Source organism: Aedes albopictus, chromosome 2 (genome assembly GCF_035046485.1).
Source record: "Aedes albopictus strain Foshan chromosome 2, AalbF5, whole genome shotgun sequence".
Lineage (NCBI taxonomy): Eukaryota > Metazoa > Arthropoda > Insecta > Diptera > Culicidae > Aedes > Aedes albopictus.
This window is the reverse complement of record NC_085137.1, coordinates 323,932,985-323,959,229: the sequence shown is the minus strand read 5'-3', so window position 1 is coordinate 323,959,229 and position 26,245 is coordinate 323,932,985. Positions and strand designations below refer to the sequence as shown.

The window sequence follows — 26,245 nt, the reverse complement described above, 5'->3', positions numbered from 1 at the left end:
TAATGAATCCGTTTAGGTAAAAATTCTATTTCGGCAGTCCCGACTCATTACCTAAATGGAGGTTTTGGTGTAATTGCAGTGACTTCTTAGATCAAAATTGCGGTATGGGGGCTTTGATATGCATATTCTTGATAGTATATCACGTGCCAGCTACGAAGGAACTTTATGAGCATGAGCATGAGCATGAGCATAGATGACCGCACAATTCGTAGTTGCTACTCCGTGATTGCCCAGAGCAACCGAAATTGCACAAGGAACCAATGAATATGGCTTGGGACTAGCTTACTATTCTCAATGTGCACAGTTCGAGAACTCACAAGTAATGTCAATAACGGCGCTGGCCACGTCCTTACGGTCATCGAGGAGGGAATGGAATGTTAGTAAGACAACCGTTGTTATAGAGACCAGGAATCCCAGTGTCTCCACGATTGCCTTGGGAAGGAATTTTTGTTAGTAGGGTAGGGTACATTGTCAGGTCTAGGAGACACTTATGGTTGGTGATGTGATCTGACAATGGATCAATAAACACTAACTTTCGCGCACAACCGACCACTTTTCTATATGAAAACATGTCTAATAAAAGAAATCCTGTCGCGCGTCTCCACCCCATTAGAGCGCAGAAGCTTTAAGCCCATTCCACACAGGAATGAACTGAACGCGACAGAGGACAAACCAATGATCCAAACCATATGCATTCACAACAAGATACAACACAAAACTAAGCACCGCGCATATATTGTTTTCGTTTCCGCGCAAGACCATAGCGAACGTGATTGATTATGCTGCAATATTTAATCACCCCATCTGGAGCGATGCATGAACAGCAAGGAACAAAATAATACTCCGTGCCAGCTACGAAGGAACTTTATATCCTAAAAGTAAACAAGATTTTCATTGCAAAATGTTTCTAGCCAGTCGGAAATAGAACACAAACACCCTTAATGCGTGTACAATCTCGGCTACTTCTGTTCACCAAATTACCAAGGTACCAATTCAACGTCAACAATCGATATGCCCCAATCGTCGCGAAAAGCAGTATAGTCTCGTCCTGGGACTGCTCGGCCAACCCATGCTGAAGCTCTTTAAAGCGCAGCCATAGAGGAAGAATAAGGCAATAAAATCGCAAGTCAGGGAGGGTGAGAGGACGAACAGAGCACACATCAGCCAGCAGTCTTCAACCAACAAGCGGTGTCAAAGACAGGGAATCAGGCCCAGGGAGGCGAAACATCCATAAAAAGGGATTATGCGCACAGGACACGGTGGTCGGTCTGCCGGGTCGGAGGGAAAACCCCGCACCGTGTTGGTAGTAGAAGTCAACTGACTCGCGCGTCGCCGCAAGTAATCAAGAGGGGAAGGCAGAGAGAACGGATCGCATGATGATGGAAAAAGTAACGGCGGCAGCAGCTGAACAATAGTGAGGTAGCAGCTTTCGAGAGTGCGAGCGAACATAAATCGAAGGGGCGTGTTGTTTGGCAGTGATCATCTCGGCGGCGATTCCCGCCCGGTTTCGTATTTCAGGATGGTGGTAATCGGTGGTGAGTTTTGGTAGTCTTTTCTTTGGTTATGTATCTCTCCGGTTTTGCCCGGGTTGTGCTTTCGGAGAGTTGAGAGCATGGTCGACGAGAAGTCGGAACAAAAAATAAAGTAGAAACCTATGATATTGGTGCTGGCTGCTGCTGTGGGATGTTGAAGACACGACCGGGCCGGGTACATCGATGAATAGAGTCAGGTTCAGTCAGTCTGGCATTGAAGTCTGTCGCGAGAGGATGCTGAACCGAATTCGTGGGTCCGTCGGATAGGTAGAGGGTTTGTTTTTTTTTTTGTGCGGTTCGTTGAAGCGGTAAACTACAATTGATTACCTGTGGAGATCTCTTGGTGTGCTGCTCTATTGAAAGAGACTAGAAGGAAGGCCGAACCGGTGTTGTTTGTGGAAAAGTGTCGGAGCCGCCGTCGGCATTTGAATGGTAAATGCTGTGAGCTTGGAGAAGAAAATAAAAGTGATACAGTGAATTCATTGAGAAGGAAATACTATACCAATACTGTGGATGAGCATTACAGTGAGTTTAGCAAGGCGGTAAAAAGTGTGTAATTAGTGAAAATTTAGCTGGCGTTTTTAAACTGAATCTCACATTTGCAGCATTATGAAGGTAAATATCACAATAATTGAAAGTCAATCGATTTATCTTCCCTTCTTTGTTCAAAAGTTATGTATCATACGTAAGAAGAAGATCGTAAACTAGAGTGGTCGTATGTAGCTAATGAACAATGAAAAGTATTGAACAGCATACTCTTACTACTGCAATGACAATTTTAGCAACTTGATCATATGAAAATACAGGGGGTGGCCAAAATGTTTGGGATAGGCAACTTTTTTTTCTCTCACAAAAAAGTTCAACATACTGTAACTTTTCATAGAGTGCACAAAAATTCTCAAATTTTGACTGTTTGTCAACCTATTATATGTGCATCATTGGTACAAATTTGAGCTCGATTGGTTAATCTTTCGCGAAGCTAGAACCGTTCTCGTAAAACACTATTTTTTAGACAACAAATTTTTGAGCTGTCATATCTCGGAGACCACAAAACCGAATTGAATGAAATTTTGAGCGATTATCAATAACAGATTACTGCTTGAAACTCATATTTTTTTAGTCCCATACGATTTTTGACAACTTCAGGCCCCTTGAGGGACCACTTTGCTTAGAGATATGGATTTTGAAACGTTCATTTCTTAGCTAAAACGATCATTTTCTAACAACGAACTTATAGCATTTCCTTTTTTTTTGCAAAACAAGGGACAGCCTAGCGCTCAACCACCATATTTTTATTTCTTAAATGTGACAACCGGTAATCAAAAGGATTTTTGTAGACTCAATTTGGAACGTATTAATAAAAAGAATTTTAATGGGCAATTGACTTGTAGCCTCCGAAACTTATTGCAACACATTCCATTCAAAGGATAAATGATTTCATAGGCTTTCAAATCATGTTTTTTGAGGCGATCTAACAGGACATTTGGAAATCTTAACAAATGTTACTGTAAATCCACTAGTAATACAAAATGAAGACTGGATGGAACCAAAATTCATCTTAGATATACCATACAAAGTTTCGATTGATGATCGGAGCGTATGGGAATCAGGAGGACCAACGGTTCGGCCAGGATCTATTGTATTCTATACGGATGGATCGAAAATGAGTGATAGAACTGGGGCAGAACTAAACTCGCCATACCAATGGGTAAATGGCCAACGGTGTTCCAAGCTGAAATTCAAGCTATTTTGGAATGCGCTGCCATCTGTCTTAAAAGAAAATATAGACATGCGAATATCTATATCTTTTCAGACAGTCAGGCAGCTTTAAAGGCAGTCTGCACATTTGAATGTTATTCTAAGCTAGTATGGGAGTGCATTACACTACTGAAGGAACTGGCTGGAAGGAATACTGTAAAATTATTCTGGGTACCAGGTGTGGAATTGCAGGCAACGAAATTGCGGACCAGCTAGCTAGGGAGGGATGTTTGGGTGCATTGTATGGACCGGAACCCTTCTGTGGAGTATCATCAAGTGCTCTATCGATGGAGCTAAAAAAATGGGAGAAACAGAGCGTAGGAGCAAACTGGCATACTGCACCTGGAATATCCCAGTCAAAGAGATTCATCGTGCCAAGCGTGAAAAACACGAACACACTATTGAAACTTAGTAAACGCGAATTAAGTGTGTACACAGGATTGTTAACCGGACACTGCCCATATCGACACTTTCTATTGAAGCTCAAGAAGATTCAATCAGAAGAATGTCGGTTCTGTGGTTTCAACTCTGAAACCTCGGAGCATCTACTTTGTGAGTGTAGTTTTCTCATTAAGAAGAGAAAAAGTTATATCGGTGGATGCATCATGCATCCCCGAGATATCTGGTGGAATATAAATCCCAAGAAGGTAGTGGCTTTCATTTTGGAAGCTATTATAAACTGGGGTATAATGCAGGCCTAAAAAAAACAATCGCTAGTTCTTAATACTAGTGAGTGTACTAATGTACTGCATAAAACAACTGGGTCTTGCCACAATAGATCAATTAATGGTCGCAGTGGTTGTGTACAGGGGAAAAAATGTTTTTCGAGTGTCCATACTGGGACGTCCCGGGACAAAAATTACCGGGATTTGGGTAATTTCGGTGTTTCCTGAAAAGTGGGATTTAATTTTAGAAATCTCAAAAAAAAACCCTGGATAATTACAATTCATAGTAAAAGCTGCCTAATTTCAAAGCAAAACTTTATCAGACCCTCGAGCTGACCATTTTTATTGTTGAAATCTGATTGATTTTCCACAATATTATGCCTGGTACACTGTGTTACGCCATAACTTCAAATTTTCCATTATTTTGTTTTTTTTTTTCAATAACGGAAAGACCAAACTGAACTAGGACAAACTAACACATTACATTATGAAGTTTAAAATAAAAGTGAAATATCTTCAGTAGTTAATTCATGAAATTCCAAAACCAGTACGAAACTTGAAAACTATTCTGAAATTGCAGACACAATTCTGTATTGACTTATTCAGAAACTATGAGTTCCAAAGAATTTCAAAAAATGTAATGAAATTAATGCGATATTAACACTCAAAAATACAGACACAATCCATCTATGCGCTGAACTTAATGTTTTTTTTTCATCACAATAATCAAAGTACCGTAAACCGGGGTCAAATTGATATCCGGGTCGAAATTGGTCAGACGTTTACCCGTTGGATAAATTATATTTTAAATAATTTTCATACAAATATCGTTTAGTATCTGATTCCAACAGCACGATACCTGAAAGGAAACTATGGAAAGTATCCTCAATCTAACAGAAAAAACGTCAGATCAACTTTGACCCGAAAACCCTCACGCTAAAATCGCTCAGCACCCAGTATGTGTAAAGCCTACTCATAAGTGCATAATTTCCAGACCACACAAAAATGTGTAACAGTTACACATTCTAATGCTTTTTGTGTAACTGTTACATAAAACAGCAAACAGTTCGTACAATCTTCCAGATGTGAAATTTCGATTTTTTTTTGTTTACCAAGGTCACTAGTAAACCAAGCTAGATTGCCGTACAAATTGTTTTGCGAATTCCACGATTTAGCGGACGCAGGAGCGGATTTTGTGAATGTGTAAGTGCTACACATTTTTGGTGTAGTCTGGAAATTATACACTTTAGTGCTGAGCAGTCTTAGCGTGCCGGTTTACCGTATATCCCTTTCGTGACGAACCAGCACAATTGTGCTGTTGAGCGGAAGCAGTTTTTCATATTTTTTCATCTGTTTAGACTTTGTTGAATGTGATGTAAACTGTTTCAATAATTCAGCCATTACTTATACTCGTTTGTGTGTAAACAAACTTTTGTTTACGTTGCCTGTGAGATTTATCACAGCAAGGTAAACAAAAAGTGGACAAAAACCGTAAAACATGTCTGTCGCATAATTTTTATTTCCGATTTGTCTAGGAAGTCAAAGCAAGAAATCGAAAGTTAAAGAGTAGTTCTTGCAAATGAAGTGAAAAAAATCTTGTTTTGTTGGAAAATCTTGGAGTTCTGGAGAGCCAAAGTTGAGCCATTTGTATGAAAATTTCAATTTTTTGCACTCCGTCACGAAAGGGATATAGGAATTATGTACAATTCTCGCGCTTAGTATCATACAGGCGTATCTACAATGATCGATTCCTCTTCGTCGATTTTCTCTTCCGTTAATAACTTGGCCGGCAAATCATTTTTAGTTATTTTCATGATTCTAGATGCTAGTCCTAATCGTCTGGAACCGAAAAACACTGAGAGATCATCATAACACTGATCGTATTTCCCGCAATAATCCAAAGATAAAATCGATGAAGAGAAATCGATCATTGTAGATACGCCTGTATGATACTAAACGCGAGAATTATGGAGAGTTGAAGGAAACTACCGCAATAAATTAGCTTGAGAGCTTTATTTCTTTCTTTTTTAATATGTTTTCACGTTAAGTAGAAATATAAAAAACGGAAATGAAGCTCTAATAGTTATGAGTTCGGTACAAAATGTACAAAAAATTCGACAATTATTTTTCATTAGGGCCTAACTGACTTGATCGATTTCTCTTCGTCGACTCTCTCTTTCGCTAATAATTTGATCAAAACAAACATAATGATTAATCTTTTTTGTTTCTATAGCATAGGGCCCATATAGCCGAGGCGGTAAACGCACGGGTATTCAGCATGACCATGCTGAGGGTGACGGGTTCGATTCCCGGTCGGTCCAGGATCTTTTCGTAAAGGAAATTTCCTTGACTTCCTTGGGCATAGAGTATCTTCGTGCCTGCCACACGATATACACATGCAAAATGGTCATTGGCAGAGGAAGCTCTCAGTTAAAAACTGTGGAAGTGCTCATTGAACACTAAGCTGAGAAGCAGGCTTTGTCCCAGTGAGGACGTTACGCCAACAAGAGGAGAGGAGGACATTCACAGCTAATCGCGTTCGGTAATTTTTACCGAAATCTCAACCGCTGAGCGTGCGGTAATGGATTTTTAACGAAATTCTGTAAAAAAATAACAAATTTCGGTAAAATGTTATCGTTTATCTGTCAAACTCTAACGAACTTCGGTAAAGGTTGCTACCTTTACCGAATTTTTCCTGTAAAACAAACTAAATGGTTGAGATTTCGGTAAACCATTACCGAAGTCGGTGATTTTTTCTAACTGTGTTCATTTTTAACCCTCGAGCAGTCGCGTCTTTGACTACCTGCAGTGACGCCGCGCTAACGTGCTGTGAATGTCTGAATGGCAAAATTTGTTATTGGTTTGTTGGGAATAAGAGCCAAAAGAACAAAAATAATAACTGACCTTGTTCCGGAAAATAATTCAATAATAACTAATTTTATTATTATAAGAACAAACCAAGGACAAGTTATTTCACATGTAGAATAACTGAATCAGTTATTATCGAGTAATTGAGAACAAAGTAATTTCAAAATAAGTTATTTCAAAAAAAGATCACCATGATTGTGCCAAAAACCGTTATTATAAAATAAAAATGTCCACCAATTTGGCACCCGTCACTCGAAAGATATACTATCCTAGTATCTACTCTGAAAATTTGAAAATCTTTCATCGAGGGAAATTAAAGTTTTTGCCATTTGAGCATATTGCGTTATTTCTATAGAGTTTTCATATATGAGTAAATATGCACATATCGTGGTTCTACGGCTTTTTATGATTTCAGCAAATATATGTACATTACTTTTTCAAATACTTATCAACATGTATGATATCCAAGCGAAGTTTCTGCAAATTTGACAATATTTTGTTAAAAGAATCACAAGTTACAGTAATTTGAATAGTTTACTCTGATATCCCAACATATTTCCCTAATATGTATGTTACCTATAATTCAGTGTATAAGTTTCAAACCCGTATAGGTCATCAAAACATTTTTTTAAGCAATTTGTATTGAATATACGTGATTGTTGGGCATATATGCGAAAAATTTGAAACCATTATATTGCTGGGTTTGATAGTCACGCTGGCTTAAGAGTTTAAACCATTTATTAAATAATTTGAAAAAGTGTTAGGAAGAAAATCTACCACATGTTAAATTTTTTTTCTAGTCTATTATAAAAGAGTAAAAATGTATCTTTAACATGGATAACCGATCTTTTTGAAAAATAAAAAAAAAATCCATCAGATAATTGGAGTTATAGCTTATGGTATTGGGTATCAACTCCAATTTATCAAAAATTAAGTGAGATTATGAGATTATCATATTTACACCCTTAAACAACTGTCAGGAGGTGTTTGAAATTGTAACAACAACAATATATGTTAGCATGGGTAGAAATAGACATTTCACTCCTGCACACTTTTTGAGTTTCATTTTGGCCCCATATCAACTGTGCAAAATTTCAGCACGATCGGAGAAACTATATTTTAGCGCTAGCCGTTTTAAGTTTTCATACAATTTACTATGGGAAAAATCACCTTTTCATAGAAAAATCGCCACAGGTGGCCCCTTTACCCCTAAATATTAGATTGATGAATGATTTCTGTAGGAAATTTGACGAGGAATCAACCCTCTGAACACCGCAAATCGATCTAAGGCATGTGGAAAAAGATATTGACTGAAAACTGATTAGCATGGCAACGCCGTTTAACATGTAAGGATTAACAATAAATAATAATATATCGTCATTTTATTGATCGGGTAAGGCTTTATGTTTTTTAACGAACATTACATCGCTTTGCGGTCTTCGGAGGTCTGAGTTCTCGTGAAGTTTTCTTCAGAGATCACATCATTCATTTTTAGGGATCAAGGGGCGATTTTCTTTGAAGAAGTAAATTCTCCTCATACTAAATAGTATGCACATTTAAAAAAGACGGGCGCAAAAATATAGTTTCTTTGATTGAGCTGAAATTTTGCACAATTGATTTGAGGGCAAAATGGCACTCAAAAAGTATACAGAAATGAGAGTTTTCCCATTTTTTCCCATGTAACCGTGTCCCAGACCAATACATATGGAACAATACATATAATCCTGTGTTTGACATTTAGGTTGGAAATTGCATAAACAATTTATATTAATTTTCCTATACTTCAAAATGATTAGCTTTTTTTTATCTGTATTAAAGAGATTTTTGGCCCTAAACTAGTTCATCTCGGGACCCACGCTTTACTTCCCTTCCGAAGGAAGAACTCACATTTTTGCGAGTTTGTCGGGAGTGGGATTCGATCCCAGGTCCTCGGCGTGATATGATTAGCTCTTAAGCTTCTTGTCGTATCTAATTCAAAGTTATCTTCTTGTTCAGTAAACGGAATATAATACTTCTTTTAAACTTCCGATCATTAGAAACCGTGCATTTACATAGCATTTCAAGTACAATTTAATAACACATAATAAATCACAATAATAATAACACATAATAAATCTTTAAGACTTTATAAAAAGTCACTTATTTATACATAAAATCGTACGTATATAAACGTACGCAAGAATTTCTTATCATTGATGAAATTTCAGTCGTTGAATAGCTCAGTTCAGCTCGTAAGAAGATATTCGAAAGATACACTTTTTAAATTTATTTTACAAACATCTTAAGCTCCCATACCATTGTGATTATCAAACCCATCAATAGAATGGTTCCAACTTATCGCAAATTAGATGAAAATTCACGTATATCAAATATCAATTTCTGAAAAGGTTAACATTTTTGCTGTGATGACATATACGGGTTTGATAGTCGCATGGAAATAATTGGATTATGGCGATTATAAGTAAATTTTAGGGAAATAGAGTAAATTATTCAAATAACTGTAACTTGAGAGGAATTTCAAAGGAAGCAATTTTAAAAAAAGTTGTTAAATTTGCAGAAACTTTGCCTAAATATCATACACGTTGGATAGTATTTGAAAAACTAATGTTTTTTTGGGTTGAAATTATAAACGGCCGTAGAACACGATATGTGCATATTTAATCATATAAGATAATCCTATAGAAATACCGCAATATGCTCAAATGACAAAAACTTCAATTTCCCTCGATGATAGATTTCTAGGATAGTATATCTTTCGAATGACGGGTGCCAAATTGGTGGACATTTTTATTTGTTAATAACGGTTTTTGGCACACCGTGTAATTGTTAATTTTGTTTTTACGAGTGAGAAAAAAATGCTTTTAAGTTCAGAAATGTTTTGACCTTGGTTTGATCTTATAATAACAAAATAAGTTGTTATTGAGTCAGTTTCCCTGATAAAGTTGGTTAATAGTTTTGATCTTTTAGCTATTACATCCCCAATCTATGGATCGCATCACCGACCCAACGGTGGCTCGCAGATCTCCCATCCTTTCCGTCTAAAAAATACCCCAGTCCATGCTGGTCTGGTTGTGCGGAAGCAGAGGTGCTCTCGGTCTTTAGTAGCAACAACCAGCACACTCTAACATTCCTTTCCCTTCCCAACTGACTATAAAGACGTGGCCGGCGCTTTTATTGATCAAAAATGTATGAGCTGCTTAAATTGCACTTTGAGAATAAGTGGAGTGTCCCAGCCCTTATTCATTTGGATCTCAGTGCAATTCTTCATTACACCAAAAAAGCAAGCCATGAAAATGTTTGACAATTCTCAGGTCATTTTGACAGACCACACACATGCACGAAAAAGACGGATCATGTATTCTACTGTTATTTTACTTGGGGTGTTCAGAAGAACTTATTTTGTCATTATTGCATATTTTGCCATTGTTTAGTTATTTATTGTTATTCAATAATCACTCAGATTGGGAATGAACCAGCCTCGGACTGAAAATCTCCCTAATAAAGCTAATAATAATAATTACCGTCGATGGGGGTGACAATGGGTCTGGGGGTGAGATTGGGTCAAAACGGAGAAGCATAAAATTTGAAATAGCTCATCAACTATCGTTAATTTATATAGAAAACTTTATGTTATTTCAAAGATGTTTTTACACGTCCTGATGCAGAATAAGATGTTTAGCAATAATCGTTTCTTGTTAAATTTGTGGCTAAACTTATATGATGAAACTACTAGTAAATCATTCTGAAAAAAAACTCTTCTTCGTAATGTTTCACACAAGTACCTAACCATAAATTTTCTTATAAGTGATTAGCTGTAGGTATTACCTAGTTGATGCAACGAAAAAAGCGGGCTGTCATTGCTCTTCTTATTTAAAAATTCAATATTTTCGACCCTATGTCAAAATATTAAGAATGGGGGTGAGATTGGGTCAAGCAAGTTATTGCGTGCACACAACTTTAACAAAAAAATCAAATTGTTATACCGTCAAGGCACCATTCACCGTGGATCTAAGAGGATTCGGGGCAAATAAGAGCTGTCATTTGACACCAGTCTTATAAACATTGTTGGTGCCGCTTTTAATTGCCTTCATTATAGGTTAAAATTAAAGCAATATCCACAGAAGTAGAAAAAATTTCACAAAATTTGGCGATATAGTACAATTAGTAAAGGGTAGTAGGGTCGCCTAATTCCGTGGTAGGTCACCATTCACCGTGGTAGTAGGGACCCATTCACCGTGTAAGAGAAATTTTATTCTACTTTGTTTGAAAATGATCGAAACAACCCAGCCAAGGGAATTTTCTTCATTTAAATTCATTTCAAGTAATAACTTGCAAGATTTTATTAGAAAAACGAATGTTAAAATTTTCGATTTTTTTCTAGATATATGGGACAATATGGGGCACGGTGAATGGAGACCATTGATTTTTAGGGTACCCATTTACCGTGCCTTTTTGTTTCAATTAAAAAGTACGAGTAATCGTACTTTCTTGTTAAATTTACTTCGGTAATGCAAAATACATACCTGATATGTGAATTTAATTGCTTCTTGGTGGAATAAAAACGTTACTACATTTGGTTTATCGCTTAAATCACCTTAGCGCAGTTTTCGTTTTTTCACTATGAATGCAGTGAACGAGCAGAAACCCACTTCATGTAAACACACTTTAGTGTCAAAATAATACTTTTAAATGTTTCTAATGAGCGTTTTGACAACACAAATGTATTGGTGAAATTAAAGGGAAATTGTCATATCATTCAATCATAATATGGAAATAATGAAAAAATATTCGAAGGCACACGGTGAATGGAGCCCCCACGGTGAATGGCGCCTTGACGGTACAGTCCCCGTTTGACGTTAGAGTGGTGCCATGTTTACCGTATCTTCATAAAAGCACTTTTTTTTTTCGAAAATATGGCGAAGAAGTGTCAAGCGAGTGTGTTCCTACGTTTAGTGCCTAAAATCATTTATAACAATAAACCCATGCGTTTGGACGGCTCCTTTAATCATTAGCTAAACTTTAGTGTACTGCAATATCGTAAGCTCACAAAATAGACTTAATAGCGTTCTTTTTGTCCACTTATTTTTGAAATTTTAAGGAAATATCGTGAAACTACCAAACGGTAGTGGGATTCAGGAAATACTGGGGCTATAAAACCGGTGACATAGCACAATGTCGAAAAGTTTTTTTTTGTTTTTTTTTTCTGTGTATTTTTTAATGCTAATTCTACACTTCAATGTCGGAAAGCAAACGAGATGCGACATACGTGATTGCTTATTGAGTATTTAACTTGAACTTTATGAATTAAGAGTGACATATAAGGATCATTCATTAAATACATAAAAATACTAAAGAACGAAAAACAAGTCTATCGTTGTACTAGGACTCATACAAAATTTAAAAAATCCTTTAAATATTATTGCGGGAGAGGGCCTAATAATGTGAAATGCTGTGTAACATAACATTTGAACGACCTTCTATCTTGAGATGGAGTGATTTGCTTTGGCAATACAGGGGCCAATGATCATGTACATAAGAGTTTATAACGGAGAGTTTGGATAAACATTTCTTATGTAGTATACTAAAAATATCATGTTTTATCGATCAATCTTTCAATGCGCCCCTCCTTCCTCTGATGGAAGTTGAAACTTAAAATGAGGATGATTATGGTACCGTAATCCGGGGTAACATTGATCAAAATTTTCGATCTTTCTTGAATAATTATCTTGTTTAAGCAAACGTTACATGTTTTATATTTTTAAAACAAGTATTGGCCCACTGATCATGTGTTAAGCTACTCGTAAAAGTATTGCAAAACTTTAAAACATGTTTAAATAGGCTTTTTAATCTAATTTTTGATTTTGTTGATTTGGGGTAACATTGATCATGTCAGTGATCGATGTGCGTTGGTCTTGAAATACCCTTTCTTACTAAATTCGGGGTCGCTGGTTTCGAATATGTTGGCCAAATTCTTACAAGTAATGTACTTTATGAGATATTTTAGGATTAAAATCCTCCAAATTGCGAATTACGCCTAAAGGTAGGCAATGGGTTAAGGAATTGATAGCGTACTTTTGATAAATCGTATATTTTATTGAAAAGTAGCATTTTCATAGAAGTTTCGGTTATTAAATCCAACTCTCGGATATCATATTGAAGTAATATAGTGATTTAGAAGCTCATATTGTATCAAATGTAATTCAATTTTCATAAATTACAAGTCATTTAATAGCTAAATAATAGCAGATAGCGATATACCATTCGATAGCGTAAACTGATTCAATATAAAATGCTTGTTTGAACATTTCATGAGGTCGGACAAGCCGATCAATATTACCCCGCTGATCAATAATACCCCGTTTTACGGTATCTAAAAATAGTGATTCAACATACAAACTGAAGAATACAAACGTTATTTTATCAAATTTAAACCATTTTTTCGGTTGTATTAGCCCTTTTTTCATTCGTCATGGTTACATTGTATTTCAAGTAGGTTTACTAGATCTGATCAATAAAATTAACTTATATTCTCAGATAGGCGATTTCGAATACTTTGACCCATTCTCACCCCCTCTAAGGGGTGAGATTGGGTCAATTTTCAATCATTTGTAGTTTAGTAGACAATTCATATAATGTGATACTTTCTTGCTAAACTATCATTACCATAGAGAAGAGTATACATACCAAATAAAAAGTTATTCCGACTTCAACTGCATTTGTTATTTAACAAACAATCTTTGAGTATCCTTTTTTGACCCATTCTCACTCCCAACGACGGTACTCAGATATTTAACAAATTTTGCAATAATAGCATTTTCTGTACTTAGCGAGTTGTATTATTCATAAATGACATAAGAATGGTAAAATAAGATATGATGGCATAATTTGTTATTATTTTGTCCTTGGTATGTTCTTTGTCTCTACCCAGGTACAGAATAGATGAATTATCCATTAAAAAGGGTAACGATGTTAAGTAAGTAAACTGACACGTCTCTTTGTCTGGGGTATATACTCAAAATGGTCGGCGTTAAGTCAGAGAGGACCATGTGTCTTTTACCTAATGGCTAGAAAAACGACTTTAAAGTTTGCAACTCTATAAGTTTTGAGTTTTTCATCAAATGTTCTTGAATTTTTGCCATAAAGCTCAATAACTATTCATCACAGCATTCCTCTGTATTGATCGCGAAAAAGCATAAATTAAAGCTTGAAACCGAGAAATTGCTAATTAATTGATTGTACTTAGTCCACTCTGACTGAACGGTTTTTGGAAAATCTTCAACCAACTACAGCTCACACTCAAGTTTTTACATATTTGATGAAAAAATAATGCACAAGTAACACAACATATAGTAGGAATAGTGTATAATGTGAGCAGGAAGTATGAAATTGGATAATTCTGTTCTTACACTGTTGATTACCATTTTCAATTTTTATGTTCAGTCAGAGTGGACCAAGTACAACAGTTCAATATCACATGAAGGGTAGTCAATTAATGAGCTATTCAAGAATTCTTAACTTGAGCATTTAATAGCTTACAACTTTTGAATGTATTTTCTTAGTTCGGTACGTTTTTGAAATATTGTAGTTCCACAGTTCATAATAATTTATTCAGAGGACTGGCATTTTTCAAAAATTCGTTCAGACAGAGTGAACCAAGTACAGAATTCTTAAATAATCGGTAAAATCAATTTCTTCATGAAACGGGTATTGGTACATTTCAATATGATGCCCAGCAGCTACTAAACAAACATATTTTGATTTGGAAAGGATCACGAAGAATAAGGTAATTTCAACCATTTTTCTAATAGACACATGGTCCACTCTGTCTGCACGCGAAATGCCACAATATGCTTCAACACGATGATCTGTAAATACGATATTGACCATAATAAAATGGAATTTTACGTGTTTTCTTGATCAATAATCATCAGAAAATGCGTTAGGGAGTCATACGATTTGCAAACGTATCACATTTTGATGATAAACTATTTTATTTATTGGATTTTAACCAATACATATTTTTCCAACTCTCTTGACATCAAGCATATGGTCCACTGTGACTGCACACTATTATTGATTTTCGCAGTTCAATCAAAAGAAAATTGTGCTATAACTCTCGTTAATGTAATATTAAAGAAATTGGGTGAATGTTCCAAGTAGCTTAAGTAATTCTTAATCAAATGCTCTAAAAATCTAATTTTCGTCAATTTTGTTACTTGATCCCCTCTGACTTAACGCCGACCAAATAGACCAAAGATATAGGGGAATGTGGGATAATATGCTCCCGAATGATTTTACGGGTGTCTTGCATTTTAAAAGTTAGTTTACTTATTTGACCAAAAGACGCCAACTTTTGGTCCGCGTGCTAGCAATTTTACCGAATCAAATTAACAATTTATAAAAATGTTACGTTTATTATAGAGATTTTCAGCCCTAGGGATATATACTTAGATCGTAACAATCTAGCACATTTTATCATTGAATCTACTGGAATTCCAAGTTATTACAAGCTTAGGCATTGATTTTATTCAAACAAAATCCTTTTTAACCTTCATCCAGCCAACGTACATTTTCCACCTTCGGAAAAGCACAAAAATGGTCATAACTTTTTTTGTTTTTCGATGGATTTTGCTGAAATTCTCACAACTTCCCGAAAAACTCTTCTAGTTTATTATGCCGGGGACACGGGTGCCTAGTCCACATGGTTCCGGAGTTATTCCGGATTGTCTTGGGGTACCAAAATTGGCCACATACTTTGCGCAACGTATATCTCAAGATCCCGATGAGGTAGAAGTATAGTGTCTTCGGCGAATTTGTTCAGCAGGTTAAGAACTAACTGGCAACGGCGACTTTGGTTCGCGATTCGGCCGCTAGGCGGCGCCAGTGTCAAAAATGTTCAAACCCTCATATCTCAGAAACCTGATAAGATAGAATAATGTTGTCTTCGGCAAAATTCTTCAGCAAGCTCAGAACTATCTGATAGTAAAGTCTTTGGTTTGGGATTTATCCGCTAGGTGGCACATTGTGTCTGAAAAATTCAAACACGTTTATCTCGATACCCTAATGAGGTACAAGCATGCCGTTTTCAGAAAAGTTGTTCAGCAGGCTAAGAACTATCTGGCAATGTCGTCTTTGGTTCGAGAATCGTCCGCTAGGTGGCGCCAGGGTCAAAAATCTTCAAACTTCTATATCTCAAAATCCTGATAAGATAGAATGATGCCGTCTTCAACAAAGTTCTTCAGGAAGCTAAAAACTGTCTGATAGTTGAGTCCTTGTTTCGTGATTTATTCGCTAGGTGGCACCTTGTGTATAATATTTAAACACGTGTATCTCGTTACTGTAATAAGCTAAAAGCATGGCGTTTTCTGTAAAATTTGTCGGTATGTTGAGATCTATCCGGCAAAGGCGACGCTAGGTGACACTAGCAATCAAAACATTCAATCAATTTTATCTCAAAAATCGGAAAACGTCCAGCAAATTTTTCCGAAAGTTTAAAGGAAGTTATATGTATCTAGTGTCCATGATTCTGATATTATTCGATAGGTTCCGTTTAGTATTAGGAAAATATTTGTATGAAAGCAAGAAGTATTCCATTTTCAGCATAGTTGTTCAGCAAGCTAAGAGCCATTTGGCAGGATAGTATACGGTTGAGTACGGTGGTACAAGAGGCAATACTTTAACACCGTCTTTGACCCCCTGCAGACAAATTTTGTTGCCCTACAATATTGCTTCTTTTACTCCGTTTTTTTTTCGGGTATGTCTCCGGGAATTTCTACAGGAACTCTTCCGGGATTTTTTCCAGGTATTTCTCCGGGAATTCCACCGGGAATTTATCCATGAATTCCACTAGGAATTCCTCAAGAACCTCCTTCAGGAATTCTTCCTGGAATTCTTCTAGGACATCCTCCAGAAGTTCCTCCGCGAAATCCTCTAGAAAATCCTCCAGGAATTCTTCCGGGGATTCCTCTGGAAATTTCCCCAGGATTTCATCTAGGACTCCCATCAGGAACTCCTTCGGGAATTCTTTCGGCAATTTCTACGGAAGTTCTTTTGGGATTTTTCCAGAAATTCCTCCGGACTTTTTTCCAAGATTTTTTCCGGGAATTTCACAGATAATTTCCCCAGGAATTCGTCCATGAGTGCCTCCGGCAATTCCTCAATGAACTCCTCCGGGAATTTGTTCAGGAATTCTTTTGGGATCTTCTTCTTCTTCTTTGTGGCTCTACGCCCTCATTGGGACTTGGCCTGCCTCTCTTCAACTTAGTGTTCTTAGAGCACTTCCACAGTTATTAATTGAAGGGCTTTCTTTGCCTGCCATTGCATGAATTTGTATATTGTGAGCAGTGTTGGTAAAAACTCAAATTCTCAAATCTCATGGATGAGTTGTTTCACGCGCGATTCTCGACTCGCCAAACTCACCGCCGAAAAAATCATGCATGAGTTAACTCGTGATTTCACTCATTGCTTTGTTTCTTGGTGTTCTTATTATTTACATAAAAGTTTTTAGGATCATATGATAGAACAAAAGCAAATCTTGCGTACAATAACTTTGAATGCCGTTCAAATTGATTCGGATGCGTTTTACAAGCGAACGAGATTTTGGCGCTTGACTCGTGAGAGCGAGATTTTGCATGAAAATCTCGCGCGTGAGAAAATGATTCAGAATTGGGCGCGAGTTTGCTCACGCAGGAGCGGTTCATGAGTCTACTTTGAGTGTGATTTTGCCAACACTGATTGTGAGGCAAGTACAATGATACGCTATGCCCAGGGAGTCGACAAAATTTTCCCGACCGGAACGGGAATAGAACCCGCCGTTTCCGGATTGGCGATCCATAGCCTTAACCACTAGACTAACTGGGATGTTCTACAGGAATTCCTCCAAGAATTTCTCTAGGAATTTCTCCGGGTTTTTTCCAGGAGTTTCTCCAGGACAATATCCAGGAATTTTCTAAGGAATACTGTCGATTTTTTTTTAAGAAAATCCTCTGGTAATTTCTCCAGGAATCTCTTCAGGAAGTCCTCTGTGATTTGTTTTTCTCCCGGAATTCCTCTAGGAAATTCTTTACGAATACTTCCGGGAATTTATCCTGTAATTTCTCCGGGAATTTCTCCAGGAATTCCTCCGAGAATGTCTCCGGGAATTTCTCTAGGAAATCTTCCAAGAGTTGTTTTGGGATTTTTTTGCTGGAAATTCTGGATTTTTTAATGGGAATCTTCGGGGTTTGCTCAGGAAATCCTCTGGGAATTCCACCAAGTATTCCTCTGAGGATCCCTCTAGGATTTCCTCCAGGAATGCCTCCAGGAAATGTCTCTAGGAATTCCTCCGGTGATATCTCCAGCAATTCCTCTGGGAAATTCTACAGGGAGTCCTCCTTCCCCAAAGAAAATTCCTGGAAGAATCTCTGGAGGAATCTCCTGAAGGAATTCCTGAAGGAATCCCCGGGAGAATTCCTGGAGAAATACCCGAAAAAATCCTGGAAATAATCCCTGAAAAAGTCCTGGAGAAATTACTGAAGGAATCACTGGAAGAATTGCTGATGGGAATCTTAGAAGAATTCCCGGAGAAATTCCTGGAGGGAATCGTAAAGCAATTCCTAGTGGAATTCCAGGAAAAAGTTTGGAAGGATTTCCCGAAGAAATTCTTAGTGGAATTTCTGGAGAAATTCCACGGAAAATTTCCAGAGATATTCCCATAGAAACTCCCGGCGGAATTCCTGGAGAAAACAAAGGAGGAATTCTTAGAGAAATTCCCAGAGGAATTCTTGGAGAAATTCACAGAGGGTTTTCTGAAAAAAAAGTCACGGAAGACTCGGAGAAATTCCCAGTGGATTTTTTTTTGAAAAAAAAACAGAAATTTTTCTGAAGAAATTCCCGGAGGAATTTCTGGGGGAATTCCCGGAGGAATACCTGGAAGAATTTCTTGAGGATTTCCCGGAGAATTTCTTGAAGAAATTTCCGAAGCAATGCCTGGCGGATTTCTTGTAGAAATTTCCGCGGGAATTCCCGGAGACTTTCTGGGAGATATTTCTGGAAGAACTCCTAGAAAAACGCTCGGAGAACTCCTAAAGAAATTCCCAGAAGAATTGCTGGGGAAATTACCGAAGGAATCTCCGCTGGAGTTCCGGATGAGAAAATCCTAGAAAAAAATCCGGAAGAATTCCCGGAGACATTTCCAGAGGAATTCCTATAGAAATTCCCAGAGAAATTCCTGGAAAAACTCCCGGAAGAGTTCCTGTAGAAATTCCCGGAGACATTCCCGGAAGAAAAAACGGAGCAATATTGTGGGTGACAAAATTTGTCTGCAGGGGGTCAAAGACGGTGTAGCGAATAAATCACGAATCAAAGACACTACTATCAGGCAGTTTTTAGCTTGCTGAAGAACTTTGTTAAAGACGGCATCATTCTATCTTATCAGGATTCTGAGATATAGGAGTTTGAAGATTTTTGACCCTGGTGCCACCTAGCGGACGATTCTCGAACCAAAGACGCCATTGCTAGAAAGTTCTTAGCCTGCTGAACAACTTTGCTGAAAACGGCATGCTTGTACCTCATTAGGGTATCGAGATAAACGTGTTTGGATTTTTCAGACACAATGCGCCACCTAGCGGATAAATCCCAAACCAAAGACTTTACTATCAGATAGTTCTGAGCTTGCTGAAGAATTTTGCCGAAGACCGCATCATTCTATCTTATCAGGTTTCTGAAATATGAGGGTTTGAACATTCTTGACACTGGCGCCGCCTAGCGGCCGAATCGCGAACCAAAGTTGCCGTTGCCAGTTAGTTCTTAACCTGCTGAACAAATTCGCCGAAGACACTATACTTCTACCTCATCGGGATCTTGAGATATACGTTGCGCAAAGTATGTGGCCAATTTTGGTACCCCAAGACAATCCAGAATAACTCCGGAACCATGTAGACCAGGCACCCATGTCCCCAGCATAATAAACTAGAAGAGTTTTTCGGGAAGTTGTGAGAATTTCATCAAAATCCATCGAAAAACAAAAAAGTTATGACCATTTTTGTGCTTTTCCGAAGGTGGAAAATGTACGTTGGCTGGATGAAGGTTAAACAGCCCGGTGCGGCTTTTAAATTTTGCGTGGTCTTAAGGATGAGGAAAGGTGGGAAATTTATTCTGTGTATTGAGCTGTGATAGAATGTGTTGTTAATTAAATGGTAAACGTTATTTATATTTGCGTCAACATGGACATGTTTGACGATATGATGCTTGATTTTCAGTGAACCGTTTATGCTAGTTCTTCTTGTGGTTCTCAATATTGTGTCTTCACTATTGAAGGCTTAGTTGATAATAATGTCAAAAATAGAAGAGAAAGTTGTGTATCAGCTTCCTTCCTGCAAATAGAAATCAAATATATAAAATACAACAAAAAAGGACCGTGACGCTTCATTGAATCACGAAAAGTATCGGTTCTAGTTGGCACCACGAGTATGCATCATTCTTTGTATAGTAGAGATACATTTAAGCTCCTAGACCTGACAGCAATCAAGCTACCGTCTACCCCCGTTGGTTTGAACGACACCTCATGCAAACCAACGGGGTTCGTTTTTTAATTTGAACTTCTAGTAACCCTGTAGGCATCGAAAAACACACTGATGGTAACCCTTTTTGCTGTTTTGTTTTGATTCTGCGTTCCGTTTCACTCCGTTCCGTGAGCAGAATGACGTTTGAACCATTTTTAGTTTGAACGATGTGCAGATTAGAGGGGGTCAAATTAAAAAGTGTTCAGATTAGATGAGGTCAAACCAACGGGGGTAGACGGTAATCACAAGCTTGCGCCTTTGCCCCGGGTAAATCAAATTTATCAAAAAAAAAAGTTTTATAGTAATTTGCAGAAGCTCTTCTTCTTTATGGCTCGACGTTCTCACTGGAACTTGGCCTGTCTTAGTGTCTTAGTGTTCATTGAGCACTTCCACAGCTACAGACAAGGACAATGATACACTATGCCCAGGGAGTCGAGAAAATTTTCCCGACTGGAACGGGAATCAAACCCGCCGTCTCCGGATTGGTGATCCATAGCCTTAACCATTATACTAACTGGTGACCCCAATTTGTAGAAGCTACAATCTGTGAAAATTCAAAATGCTTTGGCTCAAGCTTTCACAAAGTTGTTGAGGTTTTTCGCAGTAGTTTGGATTGTACCAAAGGCATTACACTACTTACCAATATAACAAATTTTACTCGCTCCTATAAATTTCTTGACCTATAATAAGCATTTGATAGTACTTGGAACGAAAGGTTTGGTCGGAAAAATATTCTTTTGCATATAAAAAATGAATTGAACGAAACGAAACGAAAATTTGCCAAACGATCGATTGATAACTTTTCAATGTTCCGTAAAACCATACTAGAAATCATAAAGTAGTTATTGGGATCCACAAAAAAAAATATCTTATGGTCCCTTTTTTGGTGAAATTTTGAGAATTCCAGATCATCCACAAAGTGTTCCATGAAATGATCTGAAATTTTTAGAAAACTTATAGATTGGTAAGCCACACATTACGGAGCATTTCTGATATTTAATGGATCTTTTTTATAATTTAATATGTGATGGATTATTTCCTATCTTTTAAAGATTACTTATAATATAGTACAAATCATTTCCTATACCTAGTCATATTTGAACTTCTAGTCTCTTGTCTTTCAAAACCGAGACGTTAATTAAACAGGCTGTCATTGTGATTGTGTTGTTCAATATTGGGTCTCTGTTAAGAACAAGCTCATTCCAAAATGGCCGCTACAATGGCCGACCTATAAATCTACTCATGATTTTAGGCTCACAAATCTCAGCTATTACAAATGAACAAGAACAACATATAAATGACACTATCTTTAGAACTTAGAAGTTTACTTCTTGAGAATAGTGCGTCTGAAGTACTGGATAAACATTGCTCCAGTATTGCGATTCAAAGACGTTTGTCCTTCATTCTTTCGTCCATTACACTAGTTTACAGCATTTTTGAACTCGGTAAGCTGATGATCATTTTTGGTGTAGAATCATGCCCTGAGTTCGAAAACGCGAAGGAAAAAAATTACAGTAGAGCGGAAATTTTTTCGACTTTTCATACAAGGTTGATGATTTGAAATCGATTTTTGTTCTATTTTTAAGCAAAGTCGCTCACTTCACACATCTCATTCTTCGTAATCAATGCACCGATTGAGCTGAATTTTTTACTGTAACTTGCCTACATATGATATGTCAAATAAACGTTGAGAAAGAATTTTTAGATTGTTTTTTTCTTATTGGAAAAAATACATTTCTTCATATATTTTTGGAAATTTGGATAAAATTTAAGAAGATCGTCCCTAAAACTCGCCAATATCTTGAATTCCATCTATCTGACGCAAAACCCGCATTCAGATGATCAAATGGTATTGTATTCAGCTTTTAATTTATGGAAAAAGATTTGAAATTGGTTGAACAAAACGCAAGATATTTGAATTTTAGTAAATTCAATATTTTTAAAAGTTGTAAAACTCGATATTGAGCTAAAACTCAAAAACTGGTCTACTTTAAATTTTTTAAAGCACAGTTTCAAAATCAGCACTAAATTGTGCTTCAAAAATTTTGGTCGTTGCCAGAAGTTCACGACTTTCATTTTATTTTGTAAACTAGTGTTACTTGCAATTCTATCCACGGTTTCTTTTATGACTTTTCACAAAATTCAAAGAAAAGGCAATCAATGTTAATTATGAAAAAGTGACAGACAAACAGATGGAACTCTTAGAGGAAACTCATTCCTTTATAAATCGTCCCTTTATAAACTATAAAACAGTTTGTTCGACATTTGCTGTTGGCAGTTTTTCATTAGGGGATTCTGGGGTAATACGCACCACTTAAGGAAGATGCGTCCAAATGCATATAAAAGGGCAATAATTTATTGTTTTAATGCATGCATTCTTTGCAAATACTATCATTCTAAGCAATATCGAACAAAATTTCAGCCTTCATATAGTTCAGCTTTTGAAAATAACGTGTTTTGTAAAGACCAACATTACGGCTTCGTATGATTATGCGGGGCAGTATGCACCCGTGCTCGGGGTAAAATGCACTACAACATTGGGGCAGGATGCACTCAAACAAAGGGGCAAGACGCACCACAACATTGGGGCAAGATGCACTGTCGAGTTTATAAATATTTTTCCTTCTTAAAGAAAATGCATGTTTTCTAAGGTTTTAAGGCGATTAATAGCTCAATTTCATTTGCGATTACTGATAGAGTACTCATAGATATTATTACTGCTTGTTTTCTATAGGTGCGTTTTGCCCCAACACATGGAGTGCATATTGCCCCAATCAAGAGTAAAAAATAGAATTGTTTAAAATATATAATCCACGTACATTACTGTTTATGTTATTCTTCCTACGCTTAGTATTGCCCTCAATCAGCTAAATAAACACAACAGCTCAAGATATTTGGTCGGTTTTCACCATCAAATCGTTCGATAAATGATCGGGAAAATTACATCAGATTTATTTTTTCTCACTAATTACGTAACGCAGATACGTAAAATTTTCCAGGTGCTCATTTAAAGGGACGTTCTATTTGACTGACAAGGTTTCAAAGCCCCAAAATCGATGATTCCTGAAAAATCAAGGGGGTGAGTTTTGCCTCGACGGTGCATATTACCCCAGATGCCCCTACAATAACGCGCTTTTGAAACTTTGTTTTTAAAAACATCAGTTCTGTATCGAGATTAAACAAAAACAAATTTCTATTTCTTTTTAGGGGGATTGATTTTTTTTTCTAAAAAGCGCGTTTGAAGGACGAAATCAGCCACTTTGCGTCGATTAGTTGAAATTTTCAACTTGAAATATTCTTCTCAACCTTTTTTAAACTTCTTCACTATACATAACGATTTTTTCTTCTCTCTTCTCTCAACAGACTGAGTTCAAATCCTGTGGTGGTTGCGCGGAGCAAATAACCGATCGTTACATTTTCGAAGTGAGTGGCTGCGCGTGGCATGGGTCCTGCCTCCGATGCAGCATTTGCTACTGTTCCCTGGAACGGCAGGTTTCGTGCTATTTCAAAGATGGAGAAGTCTACTGCAAAACAGATTACATCAAGTGAGTTTTAGTTCTGTTCTTGTTTCATGTTACGAGCATCCATCTCAATTTGCCCTTCCGTCACCTAATAAATCTTCTGTTTGCCTTTCTGATTCGCCTCAACAGAAAATATAAAGCCAGCTGCGCCAAGTGTTCCCGAACGATATCCTCATCGGATTGGGTGCGAAGGGCGCGAGATTTCGTGTTCCACTTGGCGTGCTTTGCGTGCGACTCCTGTGGACGACAGCTCTCCACGGGAGAACAGTTTGCCATCATTGACGACCGGGTGCTGTGCAAGACTCACTACATGGAGCTGATTGATGATGGGACGACTTCCAGCGAGGATGGCTGTGATGCCGAGGGCAATAGCAAGAACAAAACCAAGCGGATACGGACTACGTTCACCGAGGAGCAAATCCAGATCTTGCAGGCGAACTTCCAGATCGATAGCAACCCGGACGGGCAGGATTTGGAAAGGATAGCTCTGGCGACGGGACTGAGCAAACGAGTCACTCAGGTTTGGTTCCAGAACTCGAGGGCTCGTCAGAAAAAGCACGGTGAGATTTATCCATCTGTCCTGCAAGAACTGGGATCTAATCAGATTGTGTCTTTGGCAGTTCCCCGTGGTCAGGAGCTATTCAATGGGCTACGATCGGATATGAACAACAACAGTAGCAGTAATGATAGCCCCGGTGGAACATCGATGGGTGAAGAGTGCGCTTTGGCTAAGGCCTCGATCTTCAACCATCACGGCTTCATCAACCTTATGGTGTGACAGGAGGGACTCCACTCGATGGGTGGTCATGATCCCCACCAGCAACAGCAGCACGTCGGCTACTCTTGAGGATAGCTGACCAACGAACGAAACGGAATCGTCTCCTGAGAATATGTTATTATTCGCAACTGTTGAGAAACGCACTTTTGCCCACCGAATTGCAAAAGGAAAGGGGGAACTGAGAAGAATGCAGCACACAGCCATGCAAGGGACTTTCGATACGTTTATGCCGGCCTGAAGGGAAAGTGTCCATGAAACTTAACTTCTTTTGCTTTGGTTCGACCTTGCGGAGTTTTATGTGTTTGTGTAGCTTTCTGCGCGTTTTTTTGACGATGAATGGTGCTCTGCATTTTAAATGAATGAATGCTAACTAGTTGTACATATAGGGAATTCTTGTAAATACAAGTCACCAAAGTAATAAAGCTTATGTTATAATTGAACCAACACTAGTTGAAGTTTGTACTAGTTCCATCGATGACAACAGTTTCCTTATTCAGCTTTAGTATCATTCGGTAAGGGTAAGCAAAAATAATGAATCATGAATCCTAAAATATTAGGTTTTTGGCACCACGATGGCGTAGTGAACGTTCAACGTTTTTGTCTGGGTCATATTGACCCCAACATCCTACTAGGATTAAAAGATCAATTTCTCTGATTAATGCTTACATTACTTTACAAAATAAAACAATACTTATAAACTCATAAAGCATTCGTTTTTTAAAAAAATGGAATTTACACTAATTGAAATCGTGATAGCCTATTCAGCCGAAAGTCACTAGGCCGAATGGTCGACGGGTTAACTCATCACTAGACTTCTCTTCTGTTCTTGTTGTAAAAACAAAACACAGTTACATAAAACTTATTGATATTTAAAGCTAAACATTGTTTTTCCTTTTCTTAGCATACATTGCTTTTTATATTTTCACAGCTATGTATGGAACTTTATGTTAGGCAATTTACTTTTTTTTCTTCTCTCCATTGATACTGATAATATAATTATTGAAATTATACCTGCTGATATTTCATCCTTGGTTTTTTCCATCTTTAAACCTTTTCCTCTCTACTTTTGAACGACTATTGCTATGCCAAAATTTGATTGTTTATCAACAGTTCTATTATTCGGCCATTCTATAGATATAATGCAACTCCGATTGTCGTGAAACTTGGTGGGTTCAAAGTTCATCGAAAATAATTAGACCCGTATTTTTTTATTTCGTTTTTGGGGTGACCAATTTTTAGATAGGCTGGTTCTTTAAAATCAAGGTTTTTAAAAACTATTTTTTTTTTCAAAAAATCATAACTTTTGAACTAGTTGACCGATTTTAAACTTCTTCTTCACGCAGAAAAATAAATGGTAAACACAATTAAATTCTAGTTCAAATCAACCGATTTTTCAGTTTACTATAGCGACAAACTGATTTCTAGTTTAAACTGAATTGTTCCATTGTTCGATAATACAAATATTTTCATTTGTCGAAATTTTTGACGATTGGTTAGAACAAACAGAGATTTGGTAGTTTCAACGCAAAATAACGGATTGTTTTAAACGACTGCACTTTTGCCACTAACAAAGCCGAAATGT

At 37.3% G+C, this 26,245-nt stretch overlaps 1 protein-coding gene across 2 annotated transcripts; it reads left to right on the top strand.

The window, feature by feature from the left end:
* Positions 1–1,145: 1,145 nt before the first annotated feature.
* LOC109417186 (LIM/homeobox protein Awh) lies at positions 1,146–25,338 on the top strand. 2 transcript variants are annotated; one of them, XM_019691311.3, is made up of 4 exons: positions 1,147–2,147; positions 23,728–23,909; positions 24,015–24,445; positions 24,506–25,337. In XM_019691311.3, exons 1-4 carry the CDS (start codon positions 2,142–2,144, stop codon positions 24,661–24,663), a joined length of 777 nt encoding a protein of 258 aa, XP_019546856.1. In that variant the 5' UTR covers positions 1,147–2,141; the 3' UTR covers positions 24,664–25,337. The 2 variants fall into 2 exon arrangements, with proteins under 2 accessions (XP_019546855.1, XP_019546856.1); XM_019691310.3 differs by having other exon boundaries at positions 1,146–2,147; positions 24,015–25,338.
* Positions 25,339–26,245: the final 907 nt, after the last annotated feature.